The 20993-nt window shown below is 41.2% G+C and overlaps 1 protein-coding gene across 1 annotated transcript in view; it reads right to left on the bottom strand.

Annotated features, from left to right (window-relative positions):
• MALRD1 (MAM and LDL receptor class A domain containing 1) overlaps positions 1-20993 on the bottom strand; it is a 2333045-nt gene that overhangs the window by 1687405 nt on the left and 624647 nt on the right. The window contains exon 10 of the mRNA XM_086939858.1: positions 15929-16081. Coding sequence (XP_086795984.1) covers positions 15929-16081 — 153 coding nt within the window. The remainder of the gene's footprint in view (positions 1-15928; positions 16082-20993) is intronic.

Here is a 20993-nt window from a genome sequence, read left to right as displayed (position 1 = left end):
AATGTCTGAACTAGTACAACTGGCTAACGAATTTGGTAGCTGTTCCGGGTATACGTTGAATGAGGGGAAAACCCAGATCATCTGCACAAAAAATATCAGGAAGAGCGATCACAGGTTCGTAGAGTCTGCTGTCTATCTCGGGGTCAAAATTAATTCATCTGTCGAGAAGATGGTTGAAGAGAACTACCTTCCACTGTTGGGCGCAATCAAAACTGAGTTAAGAAGAATTGATGTGCTGCATTTATCCCTGATAGGTAGGGTGAACGCCCTAAAAATGACCATGTTCCCCAAAATAGTATATCTTTTCAGGGCTATTCCTTTTTAGGGGAAACAATGATCAGAAAAATTGAATCCACATTTGCTAGGTTTGTGTGGCAGTATGGTAAAATTAGACGCTCTATTAATAATCTATATTTACCAGGGGATACGGGCGGTCTGTCGTTGCCGAACCTAAAACTTTACCATCTGGCATGCCTTCTTACACAAATGAATATACTGATTCAATCCGAACCCCTGCCAGCGGAAGGACCTAATGAGAATCAAGATCCCCCTTCCATATTTGAGTTACTGCTGGGTAGAAAGGCATATAGATTATAGCAGGGTGAGGTGGATCGGAGATTTTATAGTAAGACAAGATATAAGATTATTGAAGGAGTTTGGTGGACGTGGAAAACCATTTGCAAAACCTTGAGGATCCCTAAAATAAATGCTAATACTAGCTTGTGGAAATCAAGCTTATTTGCTCACCTAGGCCAGAATGTGAATTGTGCTATGTGGAGGGAACAAGGGGTAAGATGCTTGGGTGAAATCATGTTGGGTGAGGATATATTCAGTTTCAATGAACTACAGCGGAGGTATGGGATCCCTGGAAATCACTGGCTTTTATATTGGCAAGTTGGTCAAAATATATCTGCAATCAGACCAAAATTAGTGTTGACACTAGTTAGTCAACTGATTGACTATTTAAAAAGAGGGGGAAAGAAGATTGGTACTGCTTATAACTTTCTGGTGTTCGGGCTCCTAGATGATCTGGATAAAACTGAGGTGGCGTGGTCGCTTAAGTTGGGGAACCCGGATGTAGATATTGACCTTGCCTTACTCTTAAGTAATAAAGTATTTCGAGAATCAAACTTGAGTGCCCAACACTACAAGACGATGTTCAACCTTTACTATACACCTGCGAAACTGTATGGGTGGGGGTTAAGGGAAGATGATAAGTGTCCAAGATGTAACACAGGTCCAGCAGATTTGGTGCATATGTTTTATGGTTGTCCCAATCTGGCCCTAATCCGTAGTGAGATAACAATGCTTTTGAGGGGGCTGCTAGGCAATAACATCAACCTATCCCCCACCTTGGTACTTTTAGGGTCGGACGCCAAACTTAAGGTTGGAAGACACACACAAGAATTGATTTTTATTGCTGTTGCAGTACTTCGAATGCTGATATCTGCTAGGTGGAAAGATTCTAATGCCCCCACGTTCCAGATGTGGCTGTCTAGGCTGTTGGGTATTCATAATCTGGAAGCTTGCCTATATGAATTTAAGGGAAGAAAGAAGCAGGAGTTTGGTAGGAATATTTGGGCACCAGTGAAGAACTGGAGGAATTTAGATTCTTGAGTCATGTTTGGATGAAGTATTTACGAACCGTGATTGTATGTTATTAATTTTTGCACAGCTCTGATTAATTTTATTGCATACTATGAATTTCTATATTTATATTTCTCAATATGTATGGTATTATCCTTGAAAAAAAAAAGCCACTAAAGAAATTTCACTTCTTTTACAGTCTATTAAACAATTGGAACATGAATATTTCACAAACAATAACGATAATCTGTTACAATATTTAATGCAAGCAAAATTTTAATTCAGTTAAAGATCAACAGAGGAAGCTGCTGTAATATTGTTAAAGATCAATTCTAAATTATATGGAGGACAAAATAAGGCAGGCAAATTACTAGCTAAATATCTGAAGGTTAAATCTCCAAAATCTAAGATAGCTAAGAATATAGATAAAAGGGATATTCCTCATTTTAATAAAATACATAGATTTTGAAGTGTTTTTCTGTTTAGTATACACCCCTCTATACACTTGATCACTTTCCCATGAATGAGGTATTGGATTCTTTTTTCATTCCCTTCCACCATGACAACAGCAGGTGCAGGATCTTTCACTTTTAGATGAGAATATTTCCGTTTCTGATTTAAAATCCGCAGTTGCTGAATTGCCCAAAGAGCAAAAATAAAGCCCCTGGTCTGGATGGTTTCTCAGATGAATTTTGTTCATATTTTTCACATCTTTTACTCTCACATTTGTATACTCTCCATCAGTATTTTCTTTCACACAACAAAGCTTGAGGCACTTTCTTGGAAACCATGATCTGCTTAATTCCTCAAAACGTCAAAGATCCTTTCTCTTTATAGACCTAATTTAGACTGTAAACTTTTTTGCCAAGATTTTAGCTATTGAGATTTCTCTTCTTTATCCTGATATGGTTCGATTAGAGCACACTGGATTAGTAAAAGCCCTGATAATTCTAGAGCTTTCTTTGACTTTTTACATGTTGCTTTAACAAATATTACGCCTATGGCTGCTGAAAGTTTGGATGTCGAAAACGCTTTTGACTGTGCCAATTGGCGATTTATGATGTGTGCTCTCGAATGGCATGGTTTTAGTCCAACATTTCTCAAATATATAGCTATATTATATTCTTCTCCAATGAATTTCATCTTGGTAAATCCAGTCATCTTATTTTCCTCTTTTACGGGTAACAAGACTAGGATGTCCTTTTTCTCCTTTATTTTTTATTTGTCATTAGAACCATCTTTGCTTACTTTACTATACTCCTCTTCCTTTCATGGATTCCAATATAAGGACATTGAAACCAAATTCACAGCCTATGCTGATGATTTGATCATTTATATTTCTGATCTCCAATCATCAATACCTATTATTGGCAATCTTCTATCAAAATCTGAGGTCTTCCCCTTAACTAGTATTGTTTAAAGGATATGTTTGCTGGCATAGGTTCTTAAATGGTCCCCGCAATTTATTAAGTGTTTAGGAATTAAATACTATACTACCCTTGCTAAAACAATTCATATTAATTTAGACGATGTCCAGCATAAATTTCTCCAAATGATGGAAAAGTGATCTCCTTTATATTTGTCTTGGTGGGGTAGGCTGGCTACTAAAAAGATGATGTTGCTGTTGGTCATTAATTTGTATCTGTCCATGCTACCCATTAAGCTTCCTTAGAAATAATTAAGACACGTATTAAGTTGCTTGCTGTTTTTTTGTAGAGTAAGAAACAAACATGCATTCCTTTAACTATATATTTTCTACATCCTCTTCCTTCTTTTGCTCTCTTCTTTTTCTTTTCTTTCACTTTCTTCTTCTCTTTTCCCTCTTTTTTCTCTCTTCTTTTTTATTCATTATAAAACATTGCAATTTTGTGAGTGCAGAATTATATTAACTAGATAGGTTCATTGTATATTTGATATCTTTTCTTATTTTAATACTACTTCTTGTAAGTATTTTTTCATAACCTTGGATTTTCAATCCACAAAGAACTTCTTTACATCTGTATTACACTTTAATTAAGCTATAAAGATTTTATTAAACAATAAAACATGTGTAATCAAAACGAAAATGTTTTTTCATCCACCAAACAATTTATGACCAAATATGTGTGGAATGTATCCTTGCTTATCTACCCTGCCCAAAAGCCAGACCCCAGTACATCCCGGTGTCATGTTAACTCCTCTGATGTAGTATCCATGGTCTGCACCTCTCAAAGCCCTCTTCATCAGCAACATATAGTATAATAAACCCATTGTGTGCAGTGCTCCTTTGCTATGTAGGTAGGTTTGTGCCATGTACATCAAATACATACAAATTGACTATGCAGCAGGTCACAAATGTCAACCAATTCTTGACAAAGCCTCATCCCAGCCCTTACATAACAGATTACTACATAAATGAACTGTGATCCCATAATTACAATCATCACTGTAGAACTTTGGCACTAGTTCGACCTCTGTCTGCTAATAATCACAGGCACAAAACAACATATACTACCCCAAATATATACACCAAAATGAAAGCATTGAATTATGTAAACTACTTCTATGTAGCAGACTGCAAAACAGTACTCCAGTTGATCAAAGGCAATGTTGACTTAAGTGGCACGTCTGTCGCATATTATGTATTTTAACAGTGATACACAGTTTTAGGACATACCTTTTCATGGAGCTGGTATGTTTAGGAAATTTAGAAACGGCAAGTCAACATTAAAATACCACATCACTGTTTGGAAAATACACAATCTCAGACCCTTGGGCTCAAAGTGATAGACCGTATTTCACCCATGCTAACCAACCATCACTGGTTGCCTGTACAGAGACATATGATGTTCAAATCACTTTGTTAGTGCACAAAGCTATATATACTCCTAAAAGATCTGTTTTGGGTAATCCCTTCTCCAATCTGCCATGACACCAGCTGAGACTTATTCTGATGAATATAAAAAAACAGTTGCTATATCTGGGAATACTGACTATAACTACAAAATGGCAATCAGATTTCCTTTAATCTTTTATATTTTTTATGCATTTGTTTACATAATCATGTGTCAATAAATGTGTCCTTCATTTGTTCATGTAGTAATTTTAAACTTACATATGCAGTCTAGTTTAGTTTTTTGGGTTTCCTTGCTACTTTTAGTAGGATTGTCCTACATATGAAGCCAAAAGTGAATGAAAGAAAATCATTGTTTTTGTTATAAAAAATTGAGTTTAGTACTTTTTTCTAGTGGCCAATTATGTCCTCCCAATAGTAGTTTGTGTAACTCACTGTTAGGCCACTTTTTAATTTTGTTGCATAAGGATGCAGAACGAAGATGAGTTTTCTTTGGCTTGTTGGGCAAATGTTTCGTGAGATAGAGAGCATGCAAAGTTAACATATTGTAGATTAAGACGCATTATTTCCATTACGTATATGTATCTGTTTACTGGTTTCCATTAGGATTGGACTGTAAATGGGTCTTTCAGTTGGTCATGTAGTGAATCTGAAACTTTATATATGCAGTCTAGTTTATTTTTGGGGGATTCCTTGCTACATAAATTATATTTGTGCTACACAGATACCACTAAGTAGTTGGCTCATGGAAATTTGTGTATGATCAATTCTCTAGGACTAATTGTAATAATGAAACTCACGATTTTAAGTAGTACAAATATTTTAGCTTAAATGTGATTCAAGTACATTTTTATTGAAGTGTGAAATCTCAGTATCTGCTTTTAATTGTGTTTCTATGGTCAAGATTGACTGAATAAAGATAAATAAGAAATGAAAAAAGTTATTGGCTCTTATAACTTCATTGGCAATAGCAAAAAAAATCATCTATATAGTCTAATGACATTTTATTGCTCCCTGTTAGAAATGGGATCTCCAATTGGCAATGGTTTGCACTATTGTTCAAGTAGGGACTCTTCTTCGTAGTCACGGTAAGAAAGATACACTTCTAAAATAACCCTTGCTCACCCCTTTGGTACCCTGGCACAAGCAGATAGGCTTATCTCAGAGGCAGTGTGTAAAGCATTTGTGTAAACACACAGTAACAGACTGAAAACACTACAAATGGACACCACATTAGTTAGAAAAATATCAAATCTTTATCTAAACCAATAAGACCAAACACGACAAAAATCCAACGTACAATATTGGAAAAAGAGGTTCTGTGCAAGATAACCTTTAAATTGCAGAAATATCTAAAAAACACAGCTCTTCCAAGTAGGCAGCTCTGTCCAGGGATAGCGCGATGCTGAAAACAATAGGGTCTAACAATTCCAGCTGACCGCGTTGGTATAGGTCAGCTGTAGCATCGACAAACTTGTGGACAGTACCTTTATTGTTGCAGGTGATACCTTTGGTTCGAGTCGGTCGAGGCAACCATTGTGGTTGCCTTGTGAAGTGAAGCTCGGTGCAGACAGAGGCTCAGTGGCAAATGTCGAGCAGTGTCAGTGTTAGTGAGACCAAGGCTACAATGCAGAGTGATCGGCGGTGCTCGATGCAGTGCTGGCAGGTCACGGTGCAGGTCACGGAGCGGGTTGATGTTCGGGCAGGCAGCGACAGTGTCGGTGACGTCCAGGCTGAGTGAAACAAGGCAGTGCAGAGTGAGGTGCCCACAGGCAACAGCTCGCTCATGCTCAGGGGCGTTGGCGAGACCAGGGATGTGGTGCAAAGTGCGGCAGTGCCTTCTGTGGTGATTGCAGGACAGGGAATCAGAGACGGATCCTGTGACAGAGTCGGCTGCTCTTTTCTTCTGCTGTGGTGGAAATCAGCGGTTCCAGAGACGGTACCCAGAAGGACGGGATGAAGTCTTTGCTGTTCCTGAGACTACTTGAACAGGGGGCAAGCTGTACCTCAAGACCTTGGAGATACTTTGTCAAGCAGGATGTACACACAGTTCCTCTCTTTGGCAGAAACAGCTACTGCAGGCCAACCCAAGGCAGCATACATCAAATGGGCAGTACTTCTCCACCAGCTTCTCCGGGGTCTCACTTTTTATAGCACAAATTCCTTTGTTCTCTGGTGGCGGAGAACCTATTTGCCCAGCATAACTCAGCTCTGACCTCTCTGGTGCAGCTGCCCGGCAGGCGTTGGAGACAGCATTGTCCAAGGCAGACTAGGCACATTCAAGTATGAAAGAAATCTCCTCCCTCTACTCTGATTGCAGCCCAGGTCTAATCAGCCCAGCCCTGACTCACCGTCAAAAGGCAGGGCACACCTCACCCCCCAAGTGGCTGTCTGAACAGAATGCACCTCCACAGACCCTGTCATTCAAAAGCTAGACAGTCAATACACAAACCTACCAGAGGCGCACTGGATAGCTACACAAGAAAATGGGCACTTTCTAAAAGTGGTATTTTCAAACACGGAAAGTAAAAATTATCCTTACTAAAAAAATGTATCTTTATATTCTGAGTTCAGCCATTCTAAACTTGACCTTCCTATCTTGTCTCCATGGAACTTATATTTATAAGATGGTATATAAACAATAAACACCCATTCTATCCTATGTAAGTAATACTTTATTGTACAGTTAATAAAAACCATTACAAAAACCATTAGCAGTAAAAAAGGAAAGTATTAAAAATATTTGTAGCAGCATAGATGATGGAGTTATTCAATTTGAGCTATGTTACAAAGTGCAGTTTAAAAAAAAGTTAAAAAGAACGGAGTGTCCGTCTGCCGTTAGGTGCTTGTGTCCTTCTGCGGAGAGGGTTTCTTTTGTCAGTCCTGACCCTCATTTCTATACATAGTTAAGTATTGCAGTGCCTATTCCTTTTTGGAAGACTAGCTGGCATTTGCCCTGAATGTTCATAACTTTTAGTTATAGTGTGCCAGTGTTTTAATTCAGTTTAAGTCTCTGAGCTGTCTTGATGTTTTGGCACTCACAGTATTGAGGGTGTGCTGTCCTTGTCCGTTTGTTCTTTCTTTGTGTTGATTCTGCTTTCTACAGCTCCGAGGTATTTTACCAGTCGGCAAGCCATTTACACTTCATCGCCTCTGAAGCAAGCCAGAGTTGCTTGTCTGCACGTCCTGATTCCTTTTTTTATGAATAGGGGTCTCAGTAGGTTCCTGCGATCTTGCTGCAGCTCTTTGCAGATGGTAATGAGATGTACTATATTTTCCTCATGAGTTCCACACAGGCCACAGTTTGACGGTTTTGGGGGCCGCAGCCAAGGGGCCATGTGGTCAGCTGAGGGTAATACTCCTAATCGTAATTTTAGGAATGTTTCTTTTGTTTTTTTAGTGAAGCTGGTCAGAAGGTATGCCTGTGGTGTGAGTTTATTGTAGGTTTGTACTGTCAGCCAGCCATGTGCTCTCTCCGTTAGTGATGCTTTGTCTTGTAGGAGGGATTCTTTCCTAACTATATTGTTTACGTTTTTTTTAAAACCTGCCAGGCTCCCTTGCAGATCCCATAGTTGGCTTGCCCCCAGCTGTTTAATTGCATCCTCTAGAAAGAGTCTTGCTGGGCAGTTGTCTTTGCTTTGTAGATCCTTCCAGAGGAGTGAGTTGAGGGTGTTTGCTTCCCCTCTGCTAATTTTGTGCCAGGTCTTAAGGTATGCTCCCTTGCGAGCAAGCTCTTCCTTAACTTGCCCAAATTCGAGTCGGATCTGCGCCGGAGAAGTGTATCTCGGGAGGCTTAACATCATCCGCATTGCTCTCGTAATTACTCCTTCTAAGGTTCCGGTATATCTGCCTCTCAATGTTTCGCTACCGTATGTAATGGATGGTATCAGTTTGACTTGTATCAGTTTTAGGAGTGGGGTGAAGCTTGGGCCGATGATCTTATTTTTCAAGTTCCTTAGAGATACAGCTATCATTAAGCCTCTCTTTTTTATCTCCTCGCATTGCGGTTTGAAGCTCCCTCTATGATAAATAGTCACTCCCAAGTAACAATATTTATTTGTGACTTCCAGTTTATTTTTATCCAGGTTCCAACTGAATGTTGGTTTCTTCTTGCAATAGTTGAGGCGCATTACTTTTGTTTTACAATAATTAATACTGAGTTTATTTGTTTTGGAGTGTTGTGCGGTGATGTCGAGAAGCCGCTGTAGGCGGATCGGGGTACGGCTGATTAGCACCAAGTCATCAGCATAAAATAAGTTAGACAATTGAGTGCCCCCCAGTTTTGGCGCATGAGAGTTGTTTTCGTTTAGTGTGGTAGATAGGTCGGCCATAAAGAGATTAAATAAAGTTGGCTCTAGCACACATCCTTGCTTTACTCCTGTGTTAGTTGGAATTTTCTTAGTTAAAAAGTTGCCGGTACCTAGTTTAACCTGGACCCAAGTGTCGCTGTGCAGGAGGATTAGTTGGTTCAGTAGTGTTGCTGGAATTTTCATTCTCTCCAGTTTTTGCCACAGCAGGTTTCTGTTTACGCAGTCGAAGGCGGAGCTGTAGTCAATAAAACACAGGTACAAGGGTTGTTTTCCTTCTAGAGCTGAGTCGATCAGGAGTGACAAGGCAATGATGTTTGTGGTCGTCCCCATGTTTTTTCTGAAGCCTGTTTGATTGGATGGGATTGCTGAGGTTTCTTCCGCCCATAATGTCAGTTCCTGAAGTAAGAGGCCAGCGTAGTATTTTGCTTCGTTGTCTAATAAGGCAATTAACCGATAGCTTCTTGGATCTTTCCTGTCACCTTTTTTATATATTGGTGAGATTATTGCTCCCCTCCATGATCGTGGAATTGTCGCAGTCTGCCATATTTTTTCAAACATTGGTTTTAGAGTAGGTGCCCAGTATTCTGGTGCCTGCTTGAATATTATTGGGGGTATTCCATTGGGGCCTGGAGCTCCCTCTGTTCTCCCTTTGGAAATCCTATTAGTTATTTGTAGAGCCGTAATTGATAGTGCTTCGTTGGTTGTCAAGGACTCTTTAAGTGGAGGCAAGTATTCTTTGCTCCTGATGTTGGTTTTGTCAGTTTCTTTCCGTGTTTCGTTGGTGTCGCAGAAGTGTGTGCTAATATGGGTTGTCCAAGCATCTTCCATCACATGGGATTCCATCGCCTGGCTTTGCTGGTTGATCAGGCCGTTAATCTTTTGCCAGAACTGTGCGCTGTTGTTTGTCTTGGCGTCGTATAGGAGTTTTCCCCAGAATGTCTCATCTGCGTCCTTTTTTAGTTGCCATATTAATTTCCTTCGGTCGCCTTTTAACTGTCTTAAAGCCTGGTAGGCGGAGGGATCTGTTTTTGCTCTTCGCAGAGTGTGATTAATTTGTGTCTTCAGTCTTTTTAGATTGGTATCATTTCGGAAGTTATAGTGGTTCTTGTGTATCGCATCACTGGTCTTGCCTACTCGCTTTGTATGCACTTTTCTTTCAGCGATGTCTTTCATTTTTTTTGTGAATACCTCCCAGCGTATTATCAGGTTTGATGATTCGAACTGCGCTTCCTGGAGAGCGTGCTTCGCTTGCTCTAAAAGGTTTTGTGGGTCGGTAACTTTACATTTTACCCGTTTTTCGTTTGTTGTAAAGTCTGTACCCAGGTTGTTGGCGCCTGGCGAATTTGGTATTGTCGGTGTGATTATCGTTGTTTCCTGGGGCAGGTGGTCACTGTAATCCATTGGGCTGATGTGGAAATCTCTTACCATGTAGTACAGGCTGCGAGAAAGGAAGGTAAAGTCAATTGTAGAGCTTGCCAGTGTACTGTGGAATGTTGCAGACTGCGGTCGATCGCCTGAAAATCTACCATTGAGTGCCCTAAGGCCCAGCTCTTCTAATTTGGCCAGCAGGCTCCTTGATGTTTTTGTGGTTCTGCCTCCCGAGGTGCAGTCTTGGTGGTTGTACTCCCAGGCGAACGGGTCCTCGTCGTCTTTGGTTTGAGGATCCAAGGTGCTAAGCATATTTAGATTGAAGTCCCCTGTGATAATTAGGCTATTTGTGTTCTCGGTTTTCAATAGTTTTACGAGTTCTTCCTTCAGTTGTTGTGCTCCCTTCTTTTTCTCCCTGGGGTTTACTAAGATGATGTCCTCGTTTGTGTCTTGCCCGCGGAATGACAGTCGTATCGCTTGCAGTGCATTTGGGGCGGCTATGTTGTAGTCTAGTGGGGTGGCCTTCGTTATCACTGAAAGCGCACAGTATATGGCGAGACCACCTTTCTTGTGGCCGAACACTGAGCTCTGAGTAGGTGGTTGAAAGATCAGATTGTATCCTGATAGCGCTGGTGGAGACTCGGACCAAGTTTCTTGCAGAGAGATGATAGTAAATTTTGTCAAGTAGGAGTTTAAGTCCGAGTCTGAGATCTTGTCGCTTAGGCCGTTGATGTTCCATGAGCATAAGCTAAGTGTACTGGTGGAATTCGTTAATTTTGTATTGTTTTGTCATTGATTTGACTCTTTTGCGTTTATGGTCCTTGAGAGCCAGCTCCAGTTAGATAAGGGCTGGCTATCGTTGGCCAGTATTCTGGTGTCAGACTGGTCTAAGTACACTAGGTTCTCTGGTGTTTTGCTTTGTGCTCCTCTTAGGACAGTTTTTTTGATAGATAGCTCTTTTGTTTTCTTTTGTTGACTGTTGTATAATAAGGGGTCTGGATATCTTGTTTGAGAAGAGAGTTCTAATTTAATTCCCCAAGAGTCAAACTTTTCTTTTTCTTTTAATATTCTCTTGGGGAGTTCTCCTGTGACCCATACTGTTTTTGTTGATTCTGCTCCGGGTTGCCTCAAGATTTCCATAAATTCCACTGATTCCAAGTCAGCTGATGATATAGTTTTGAGGCTGTCTATGGTTTTCAGCATCCGTAATATATTTCCCCTATTTAGGATGTCCATTGGGCCTCTTGATTGGTACTCAGGGTGGAATATTAGTGTGGTAATACCGTCTTGTCCTCTATCGTGCAGCTGAGTATTTTCAGTGGTGTTGGTTAGGGTTTCTCTTTGGTTGGAAGGTTCCTTGGGTCCTGCTACATTGCGTTGGTCGTTCGATTTGTTGGTTTCCTGCAATTCTTGTTTGGGTGTATTTTCCCTCGTTATAGCAGTCCGCTCGGGGTTGCTTGAGGCTGTTTTTCCTCCCTTTTCTTCGTGGGATTTTTGGTGTGGTTTTGAGTGCTCTGTTCGGTTCTTTTTTGATTTTGTCTATCAGGTGAGTCTGTGGCTGTTTGTGAGTTGTGCCTCTTTTCGGTCTTTGCCAGTCTTCTTGGCTGCTTGTGGCGGGCTCGAAGTATTTTTCTTGCTTTCGGTCGAGGTGCTGTTGATGGAACTTATCTTCGGTGCCGAGTCTATTCCAAGTTTTGTCCCAGGTCCTTTCTTTTCCGTGGTGGTGTGCTCGCGCGCTGATACGTCGCCCTTCGCAGTCTGACTGGCTTGTGGTGTGTTTACTGCTGGTTGATCACTGCTCCGGTCCTTGCACCATGCTATAACCCCTGTCAATTTCCTTTGGTTTCTTCCCTTCCTTTTCTGTTTTCTTCCCACTTTTCCTTTTTGAGGAGGGGTTAATACTCCGTCTTTTTGGTTCTTTTTAACAGAGAGCGCTGTACTCTCTGTGACGGGAGTTTGAGTTTCTTCAAATTGTTGTTTGTTAGTGGCCAGTGTATTCTTATTGTTTGGTTGTTTCCTGAGCGGGAATGGGTCTGTGGGTGTCTTTGAGTTCTCCTGCTTTATAGTCTGTATTTCTTCTAGCACGGATGGCGTGGTTTCTTGCCTTCTCTCCGTGTGATTGAGTGGATGGTTGTTTTTGACTGCCGTCCTTATATCATATAGGAGGTTGTCCAATGCTGTTGGAAGCGTTACCAGTTTGTCCACTATGGTGAAACAAGAGCAGTTTGAAGCTATTAATCGAGTCTCGGATTGTGCTCTTTTTATCATGCCATTTAGCTCGGCTAGCTTGCCATCAATATTAGAAACAAATATTGCCAGGGAGTTGAGGACAGAGAGCTGCAGGTCCATCTTGTCAGATTGGTATTGAATGGCATTTACTGATAGTTGCATTGTCTGCAGGAGGGATGCCCAAATGTCTTCCTTGGGTTTTGGTCTTTCTTTTCCTGGATTATCGCGGATACCCTCTCCTTGCAGTTCTCGTTCTGTTTCTGCTGGGTAGGATGCAACCAGTTCTTCCCACTCTTCCAGAGTAAGGTACGAGGTTTCAAGGTCGTTTAGCCTCGGTATTGTAAGTCCTGTGCTGGGTAGTATGTCATGTAGTATGTCATGAGCGGCTGGTTGGCTCTGATCGTTTTGTACCGGTTAGTAGTGGGGCGAACCTTTGATCTGCTCCGTCCTTTTGTGGGTCAGTTTTATCACATTTCTCGTGTGCTTGGTCGTTAGTTTGAGGCGAGCACTGGCCGTGTTCCCTTGTTTCCTGTTTTGTTGTGTTAATTGATTGCCCGGCCTCATCAGGATCCGCCCAGGCAGAAGATTCTTTCATGTCCCTGAAGGCAAGCGTTGCTTGATCAATCACTGTCGTTTTCCTTGCATGTTTGCAGGGTGTTGTTTCCTTTTGGGTTGTTTGATGTGTGTTCGGGGAAAGTTTGCTCGGGTCGACCTGAGGGGGCAGGTCCTGGAGCCCCCATTTAGTTGCCATATCTGGTTCGCAATGACCCTCAGTGGTTCCTGGTGGACCTTTGGTTCTCTTCTGGGGTGTGCGGTGTTCATGACTGTCCTCTTCTTTGCCACTTTATAGTTCGTTTTGTCTTGTTGGGCTTGTGAAGGTTATATGATACCTCCCCATAATCGCCTTTGATACGTGGTTTGCGGTTGTTCTGTCCCTTAGGTCTGCCGTTGTTATTTCATTTAAGTGGTCTTGCGTGGTGCCCTTCGCTGTTATTCCTGTGTTTGAATCGTCCCCCTCTTGTCTTTGTCCGTCAACCAGTACTAATTCCTCCCCCGGTGGTCCTATGCTCGCTTCCTCGCTGATTGCAGTTTGGGCCTTGTGGTCAGAGATGAGGTCCCTCTTTTGGGGATTAGCTTGGTTCCTTTCCTCCATCCCCACTCGTTCTGACTTGTGCTTTTCTGAGGTTATTCTGTGTACTTTGGTTGGGTTAAGTGGTGATGGTAGGTCAATTATGTTGGCACTATTAAGATAGAGGGCTGCACTAGGGTCTTTGATGAATGCGAATTTTGTGTAGATTTTTGGTTGAAAGCAATGTTTGCTGCTGTTGGTACTGCGTGGGTGTTCGTAAGCTTTGGAGCCTCCAGGATTAGTGAGCAAGGGGGAGACCAAGGAGGATCCTTCCTCTACTTCATTCTTTCCCCGGTCCCTTCCGCTTCCATCGCTCACGTCCATTAAGTCCTTCTTGAGCTTCTTCTTTGTTTTCCTTAGCCTTTTCGGGGGGGTTGTGGTGGCCGTGTTGTCCCTTTGCCTCCCAGACCTCATTTCTAGTGTTTCTGGTGTTTCACTTTGTCTCTTTTCCCTTTGTCCCTTTTCGGGCCCTTCTGCCCTTTCTATCCTGGGTCTCTGTGTGTCTCCTTATGTCTTCTTATGCCTCTTTGCAAGCTGCTGGCTCTTTGCAGCTGCTGCTGCCTCCTCTACAAAAGTTCTGGCCAACTTCTGACTCGAGCTCTGAGCCTTTTACGCCTCTGATCCTCGAATCCCTCTCGCTTCTCTGGCTCTATTTTTGCTGGTGCTTAAGCGTAAGGGTGAGGGTTGGTAGATTGAGGGGCTTGAAATGGGGTGGAAGATTGAGGCTGGAGCTTAAGGTGGAGGGTTTTTTTTGGGTTAAGTTTCCTTTCCTTTGCCCCCTTTGTTTCCCTTTGTTACCCTTTCCCCTTGCCGCTTTTTCTGCAAGCAATCGCGCAACCGGACCTGACAGCAAGAGGGCTATGATGTTGGGGGGAGCTGGGGGGGCGCACGCTCACCTCTTGCTGCTAGCTCAGCCTGCACCGTCCGAGAGGAGGGAGGAGGAGGAGGAGGAACGTGGAAGCGGTAGGTCCGCTGGGCTGTCCGACTGCTGACTGTAGATCACCGTAACCTGGCCCCCAGCACATCAATCTCGGGCAGCTCGGACACAGGAACCTCTGCTGTCAGGTACGGCTCAGATGCGCCATCACCTGCTTTTCTGCTCCAAGCTGAAAACTTGCTTCAAGACTCCCCTGCACCAGGACCGCTTCGGCGCGCCGCGCCCGGTCCTCTCCTCCCCTCAAAGACCCGGTGGGGGCTGGGTCAGAGGCTGTGGACTGGGAGCTGGGAGACTCAAGATGAATTGGCAAGCACCATGCGTGGGAGCGTAAGGGCACGGTCCGTGAGCAGCTGTTCTCTCCCGTCTCCCGTCTTTCCCCTGCTGCACACGCACACGCACCGAGGATCCTCTGCAGAAGGTTGCCAGAGCTTGCTGAAGTTGTTACCGCCAAAGGTCACTACAAGACGGCGGACAGCGGCCGTGAACCCGGCAATGCAGACTCGGCGTCTCAAGCTCCGGTGAAGTGGTAGCAGGTAGTGTCTGTTCTCAGCGCATGCGTGGATTCACGAGCTGAACCTCTGGAACAGAAAGCCTTTCAATAGTGAGAAACAAAAGTGGTAGTGTTTCACTATCAAGAAATGCCATACACATCAGGGCATGTACTACCTTTCACATGCACTGCACTCTGCCCACATTGGTACCTTGGGTCTACCTTGAGGGTGCCTCGTGTGTAAGAAAAGGAAAGGTTAGGGCATGGCAAGTGGGTGCACTTGCCAGGTTAACATGGCAGTAGAGCCTGCACACAGACCCTGCAGTGGCAGGCCTATGACCTTTTTGCAAGTCTGTTTGTGTGAGTGGCACAATCAGTGCTGCAAGCACACTAGCAGTATTTGGTTTACTGGCCCTGGGCACACACAGTGTTCTGTACTATTGACTTAACAGTTAACCAAATAGGTTAATTATGAAAACACTAATCCAAGGCAACAATTTACAGTGGGAACACTTGCACTTTGGCACTGAACAGCAGTGGAAAAGTGCCCAAAGCATCTATACCAGCAAAAATGAAGTTCAACACACAGTAAAACCACAGGAGGCAAAGGCATAAAATACAGGGGAAACCGATGCCAAGGATGCAAGATCTAACACTACCGCTCAGCTGCTTTGCCACTGCATGAAATATAAATGTTTCTGGGACCCCCCCTTTATTCTTTACACCCCCTTGATCAAACACTGCCAAAATGTAAATCCTTCCCCAATGTAATGCGTGCAATAGGTCTGTAAAGTTTTGCAAAGATTCGCCAAACAGGTGCAACGTAATTAACAGACAAAAATGCAAGAAATTCCTTTCTCTGGTAACCCTAACTATAACTACAGAGGGGCTATTGCTACTGATATGTATATAGACAGAGAAAGAGATGGATGTCCCATAAAAAGAATCACTGCTAATTTTTTATATAAGCACTAACAATTGGAGTACTTCCACATTGCCTGCAAGTGAACAAAACGGTCAATGTGTATGAAAGTCTCTTACTTACCTTGTGTGTGATTGTATGTATGATCTCGGGGTGGAGCCTGGTTTTGGATTTGAGAAGGAAGTGCATTGCTGGAACTTCGTATCCAATCAAAGCCATCTGAACTGAAACGTTCAAACCAGCCACAGTTATTGTGTTCAAAATTACATTTGCTATCTGTTGAGAAACACACAAATGCAGTGAACAAATTTAGAAAAAGTTGAGCATTTATGGAGTTAGCAGAACAGAGTAAATATTCTCTACAATAATATAAAAACAATATTTTACTTTTAGTACACATGCAATGCGTTTATCTAATTTTGAAAATGAGAAGATACAATTAGCTCATGCCCTTTAGAATGCAGTACCTCACAGATTACCCAAGATCTTTGGGTAGATCACAATTTGTAAATACATTGTTACAATTGTTTATAAGGTCTACATAACCACAAAGTGTCAATGCTTTGAACTTTGTGCATTGTGTGCATTTATTTCACAGACATCAGTTTTATGCTACATACACCTTTATATGTATGTCACAACCTCATCTGTAGATTTAGTTATCAATCCATCAAGTGAAGCATCTATATAGTGCAGTTTTACTAATGGTACAGTTGCAAACTTCTTAGGATGCATGGGACATTTTATAGCTCTAGAATTGCCATTCACTATTCACTATATATATATATAAACACACACACACACACACATATATATATATATATATATATATATATATATATATATATATATATATATATATATATATATATATACATATATATACACACATATTTATATATATGTGTGTGTGTGTATATATATATATATATATATATATATAAATATATAATTGAACAAGAATACATCTTTATTCGAAACGCGTCTGACCTGAAGCTGTAACTAAATAAAAGACCTGCTTCACCACGAAACTCTGGTGTCCGTTTCCCGTCTTTGAAGAGCTACCGGCTGGGGTGCATGAGAAGGTGTGGGAAGTCTCTGTTGGATATATATATATATATATATATATATATATATATATATATATATATATATATATATATATATATATATATATATATATATATATATATATATATATGTATATATATATATATATATATGTATATATCTATATATGAACCACTCTTCCAGCAAAGGAAAGTCGACGCTGTGTCGTTTCTTAGCAATTTCTTTATTGTCAGCTGATTGCATTAGACGCGTTTCACCTGCCCAGCAGGTTTGCTCACTAACATTTCAATAAAGGTTTTTTGCAAATTTAACTGAGGATACATCTGTGGCACCTGAGAAACTACAAAAACAGACAGTGAAGGGAGACTAGTAGTTTTTAAGTCGTATGTTACCACTTTATTCCCATCACGATGGCTTCAGGTGTGCTATACCTTTGTAATAAGTAGGACTGTTAGCGCTCTAGTTGTTCTTTAGAACACTCTAGGAGGCTGCAGTAGAACACAAAGGAATCAACTGACAGTCGCTGTCCTTGTTGGATGTACATGTTTTACTGAGAATGTCAGACTTCATTCTCACATGACTGAGAAAGATAATGTGAATTTACAGAAAATATGCTTTCAGTTTAGCTTATAGATCCCCTTCCAAACCACTGTGGGAAAATCATGAGATATTAGTTTTCTTTCAAACATGATTTATGATATCACAGAGGAAGGATTTTTCACATGGTAAAATCACCTTAGAACACACCACAATTCCTAAAATGAGTATGGTACCATCAACAAATGATTTATAATGTAACTAAAGTCCTAAAACCCTCTATTAACTACAATGCTTTTTAATGAGGTGCTATCATGTATATTGGTCCCAAGATGGCTGCCAACACTTCTTGGATGAAGTGCTGACAGCCAATCAGATCAGATGTGTGGTTAGGCTCCGCGCAGATATATATATTTTTTTGAACCTAAATTACTCAAAATCCACTGGAGCACATATCTTGACACATAGCAAAGGCACATCGGGCTACCAGTCCCTACAATTTTGCCAAGTTTTGTGGAAATCCATTCAGCCGTTCGGGCTAAAATTGAGTCCAACCGCCCTATGGAAATTAACATGGGGAAAACATGTTTTGGGATCCCCCTTTTATCTCGGCCCCCGCTTGATGAATCCCCCCCAAACTTTCAGGGAAGGAGCGGAGCGCAGCGAGGCAAATTTAAGGAGAATTACAGGCAGATTCCTCAACCAGCGCCAAAGTTATTCCAAATAGAATGTTGGGGATTTCCTGTAGAAAACAATCCTAACTATAACTACCTACTGGCGACCGCCAGTAGGCAATATATATATATATATATATACTTACTGTAGACTATCTGCAGTAAACAGACTCAGAGTGCCCAGATCGGGACATCCCTCTATGCCTGCGGACACTTGTAACACCTGTGACAGAGGCATTTGATAAAGGCAGTTATGCTAATGTCGGCTGGAATAAAGCGTGAGCTCCGGTGAACCCACAAGTGCTCAATCTTTTTGGATGGAGAAGGATTATGGAATTTGAGATATATATATATATATATATATATGCCCTGTACGTGTTGAAATGCATTTGTGGGTTGAAGTATGTCGGCAGCACAAAATTACCAGTGCAAGCTAGAATATTGCAGCACCTGCGAGCCACGGTCAATTCTGACCCTACATACCCTGTGGCTAGAACATGGGAACAACTTGAATCGGTTGCAGTATTTCGTAATAGATAGCGTTCCAAGAAGCAAAAGGGGTGGAGATAGAGAGAAACAGCTATGCCGATTGGAGACCAAATACATAGTGGACCTGGAGACTAAAAGCCCACGTGGTCTTAACATCTGTGAAGATTTGTACCACTATCTATGAAAGAATGGGCCTAGCAAGAGATAATGGAGATTTATAGATGTATAAAATTCTGAATAACAGCCACTGAGATTGGTTTTAGATATTTATCATATTTATTACGGCATGGTTTTAAATTTATTTATTTCATAATACAGCTTGGCCAGAGTGGCTTTGAGCTGGGTTGGAAATGGATGGGTTTATGACCAGCACGGTGATACATTTAGAAGGTTCAGTTGAAAGGAAACTTAGGTAACCACGATGGATTGATGTGTATTACATCAATATCTGCATTTTTGATCTAAGTAGTGGAAGGATTGAAAGTAGTCTCGCTCATCTGTAATTTCAAGGTGTGTGTAATATTGAAAGTTTAGATTGCTGGAGTTTTTCTAAGGAAGATTATATGTATTTGTACAGTCAAAAGAAAATGATTGCTAATTATATTCATTCTGCCTATTTAACCCTGATCCCCTGTTTATGAATTCAATGGTTTTATTGAATATTTAGGATGTACTAAACTCCCGGCTGGGAGTTTATTTACTGTTCTGCACTTATGCACTTTATTTAGGCACAATAAGATTGTTTTTTGCACATTGCGATGGCAGCCATCTACAATATTAAAGCAACAAGCAAGCGATATACTGTAAAGAGGACCTAGAAACACTCCTAATGTCATCATGGTCCGATTGAATAAGAGAGAGAAAACTATTGTCTGTATCTATACTATACAACAATTGGTATCGGCTTTTCAACACTAATTTATTTGTATGTATAATTTATTATGCATATACATTTTGTATAAGATGTGTTTTATAATGACATTTTTGATATAATGGCATGTGATGTTTTTAAGATAAGTCGCGAATAATGGAGTCTGTCTTTCAGGCTATGGACAAGTTTATGCTTGCTCCAGTCTGTTGTTTGTTTTTATGAAATTGATGGCGACCAGGGATTGGTAATACTAAGTTTAAAACCTAGAGGGAGTGTGAGCACTAGTTGACCAGCGAGCAAGGCGACTGGGATCGCCAAAACGTGTTTGGTGGAGGGCACAGCAATGCACTTGAAAAGAAAAAATCAATAAAGTTACCAGCGGCTGCTGTTGAATTCAAGAGCCGGTCTCTCTCGTCTTTTTTGGGCGTGAATACAAATCACGTAGAGAGTGGAAATTGGATATATATATGTGTGTGTATATAAATATATATATAGACTCCACGTTTGCTTTGGTTAGCCTACCGCCTCCAGATCAAAGGGCGCTTTGGCGTTACGGACTTCCGAAACTCGGTCCGAAATATGAGCCACTCTTCCAGCAAAGGAAAGTCGACGCTGTGTCATTTGGCAGCAATTTCTTTATTGTCAGCTGATAGTGTTAGACACGGTTTGCCTGCCCAGCAGGCTAGCTCACTAACATTTCAATACCTCTTAAAACATTTAATTTAAAAAGGAACAAAATGAGGGGGGTATATTATGCCATAGAAAGTATTATTAGTGCTGCAGAAAGAAAAATTAGGGCACATTTTGAGTGACTTCTCAAATCCTTTTCTATTTCATTAAAACATTCTGACATGCAGTCTCCCACGATGGCCACCAGAGACAAAAGAGCCCAAATGTAGCCCAAATATCACCCAGATGTAGCCCAAGTATAGCACAATGACAGAATGTCCCAGAGTGTTCTAAAGAACAACTAGAGCGCTAACAGTCCTACTTATTACAAAGGTATGGCACACCTGAAGCCATCTTGATTGGAATAAAGTGGTAACTCTTAAAACATTTAATTTAAAATGGAACAAAATGAGGGGGTATATTTTGCCATAGAAAGTATGATTAGTGCTGCAGAAAGAAAAATTAGGGCACATTTTGAGTGACTTCTCAAATCCTCTTCAATTTCATAAACAAATTCTGACATACAGTCTCCCAAGATGGCCACCAGAGACTAAAGAGCCTAAATGTAGCCCAAATATCACCCAGATGTAGCCCAAGTATAGCCCAATTACAGAATGTCCCACAGTGTTCTAAAGAACAACTAGAGCGCTAACAGTCTTACTTATGACAAAAGTATGGCACACCAGAAGCCATCTTGATTGGAATGAAGTGGTAAGTCTGGAAACATTTAATTTAAAAAGGAACCACATGAGTGGGTTCATTTTGCCATAGACAGTATGATTAGTGCTTCAGAAAGAAAAATTAGGGATCATTTTGAGTGACTTCTCAAATCCTCTTCTATTTCATTAAAAAAATTCTGACATGCAGACTGAAACAT

This window comes from Lissotriton vulgaris, chromosome 10 (assembly GCF_964263255.1).
Source record: "Lissotriton vulgaris chromosome 10, aLisVul1.2, whole genome shotgun sequence".
In the NCBI taxonomy this organism is placed as follows: Eukaryota; Metazoa; Chordata; class Amphibia; order Caudata; family Salamandridae; genus Lissotriton; species Lissotriton vulgaris.
The sequence above is the reverse complement of the archived record's forward strand: the minus strand, read 5'-3'. Positions and strand labels throughout refer to the sequence as shown.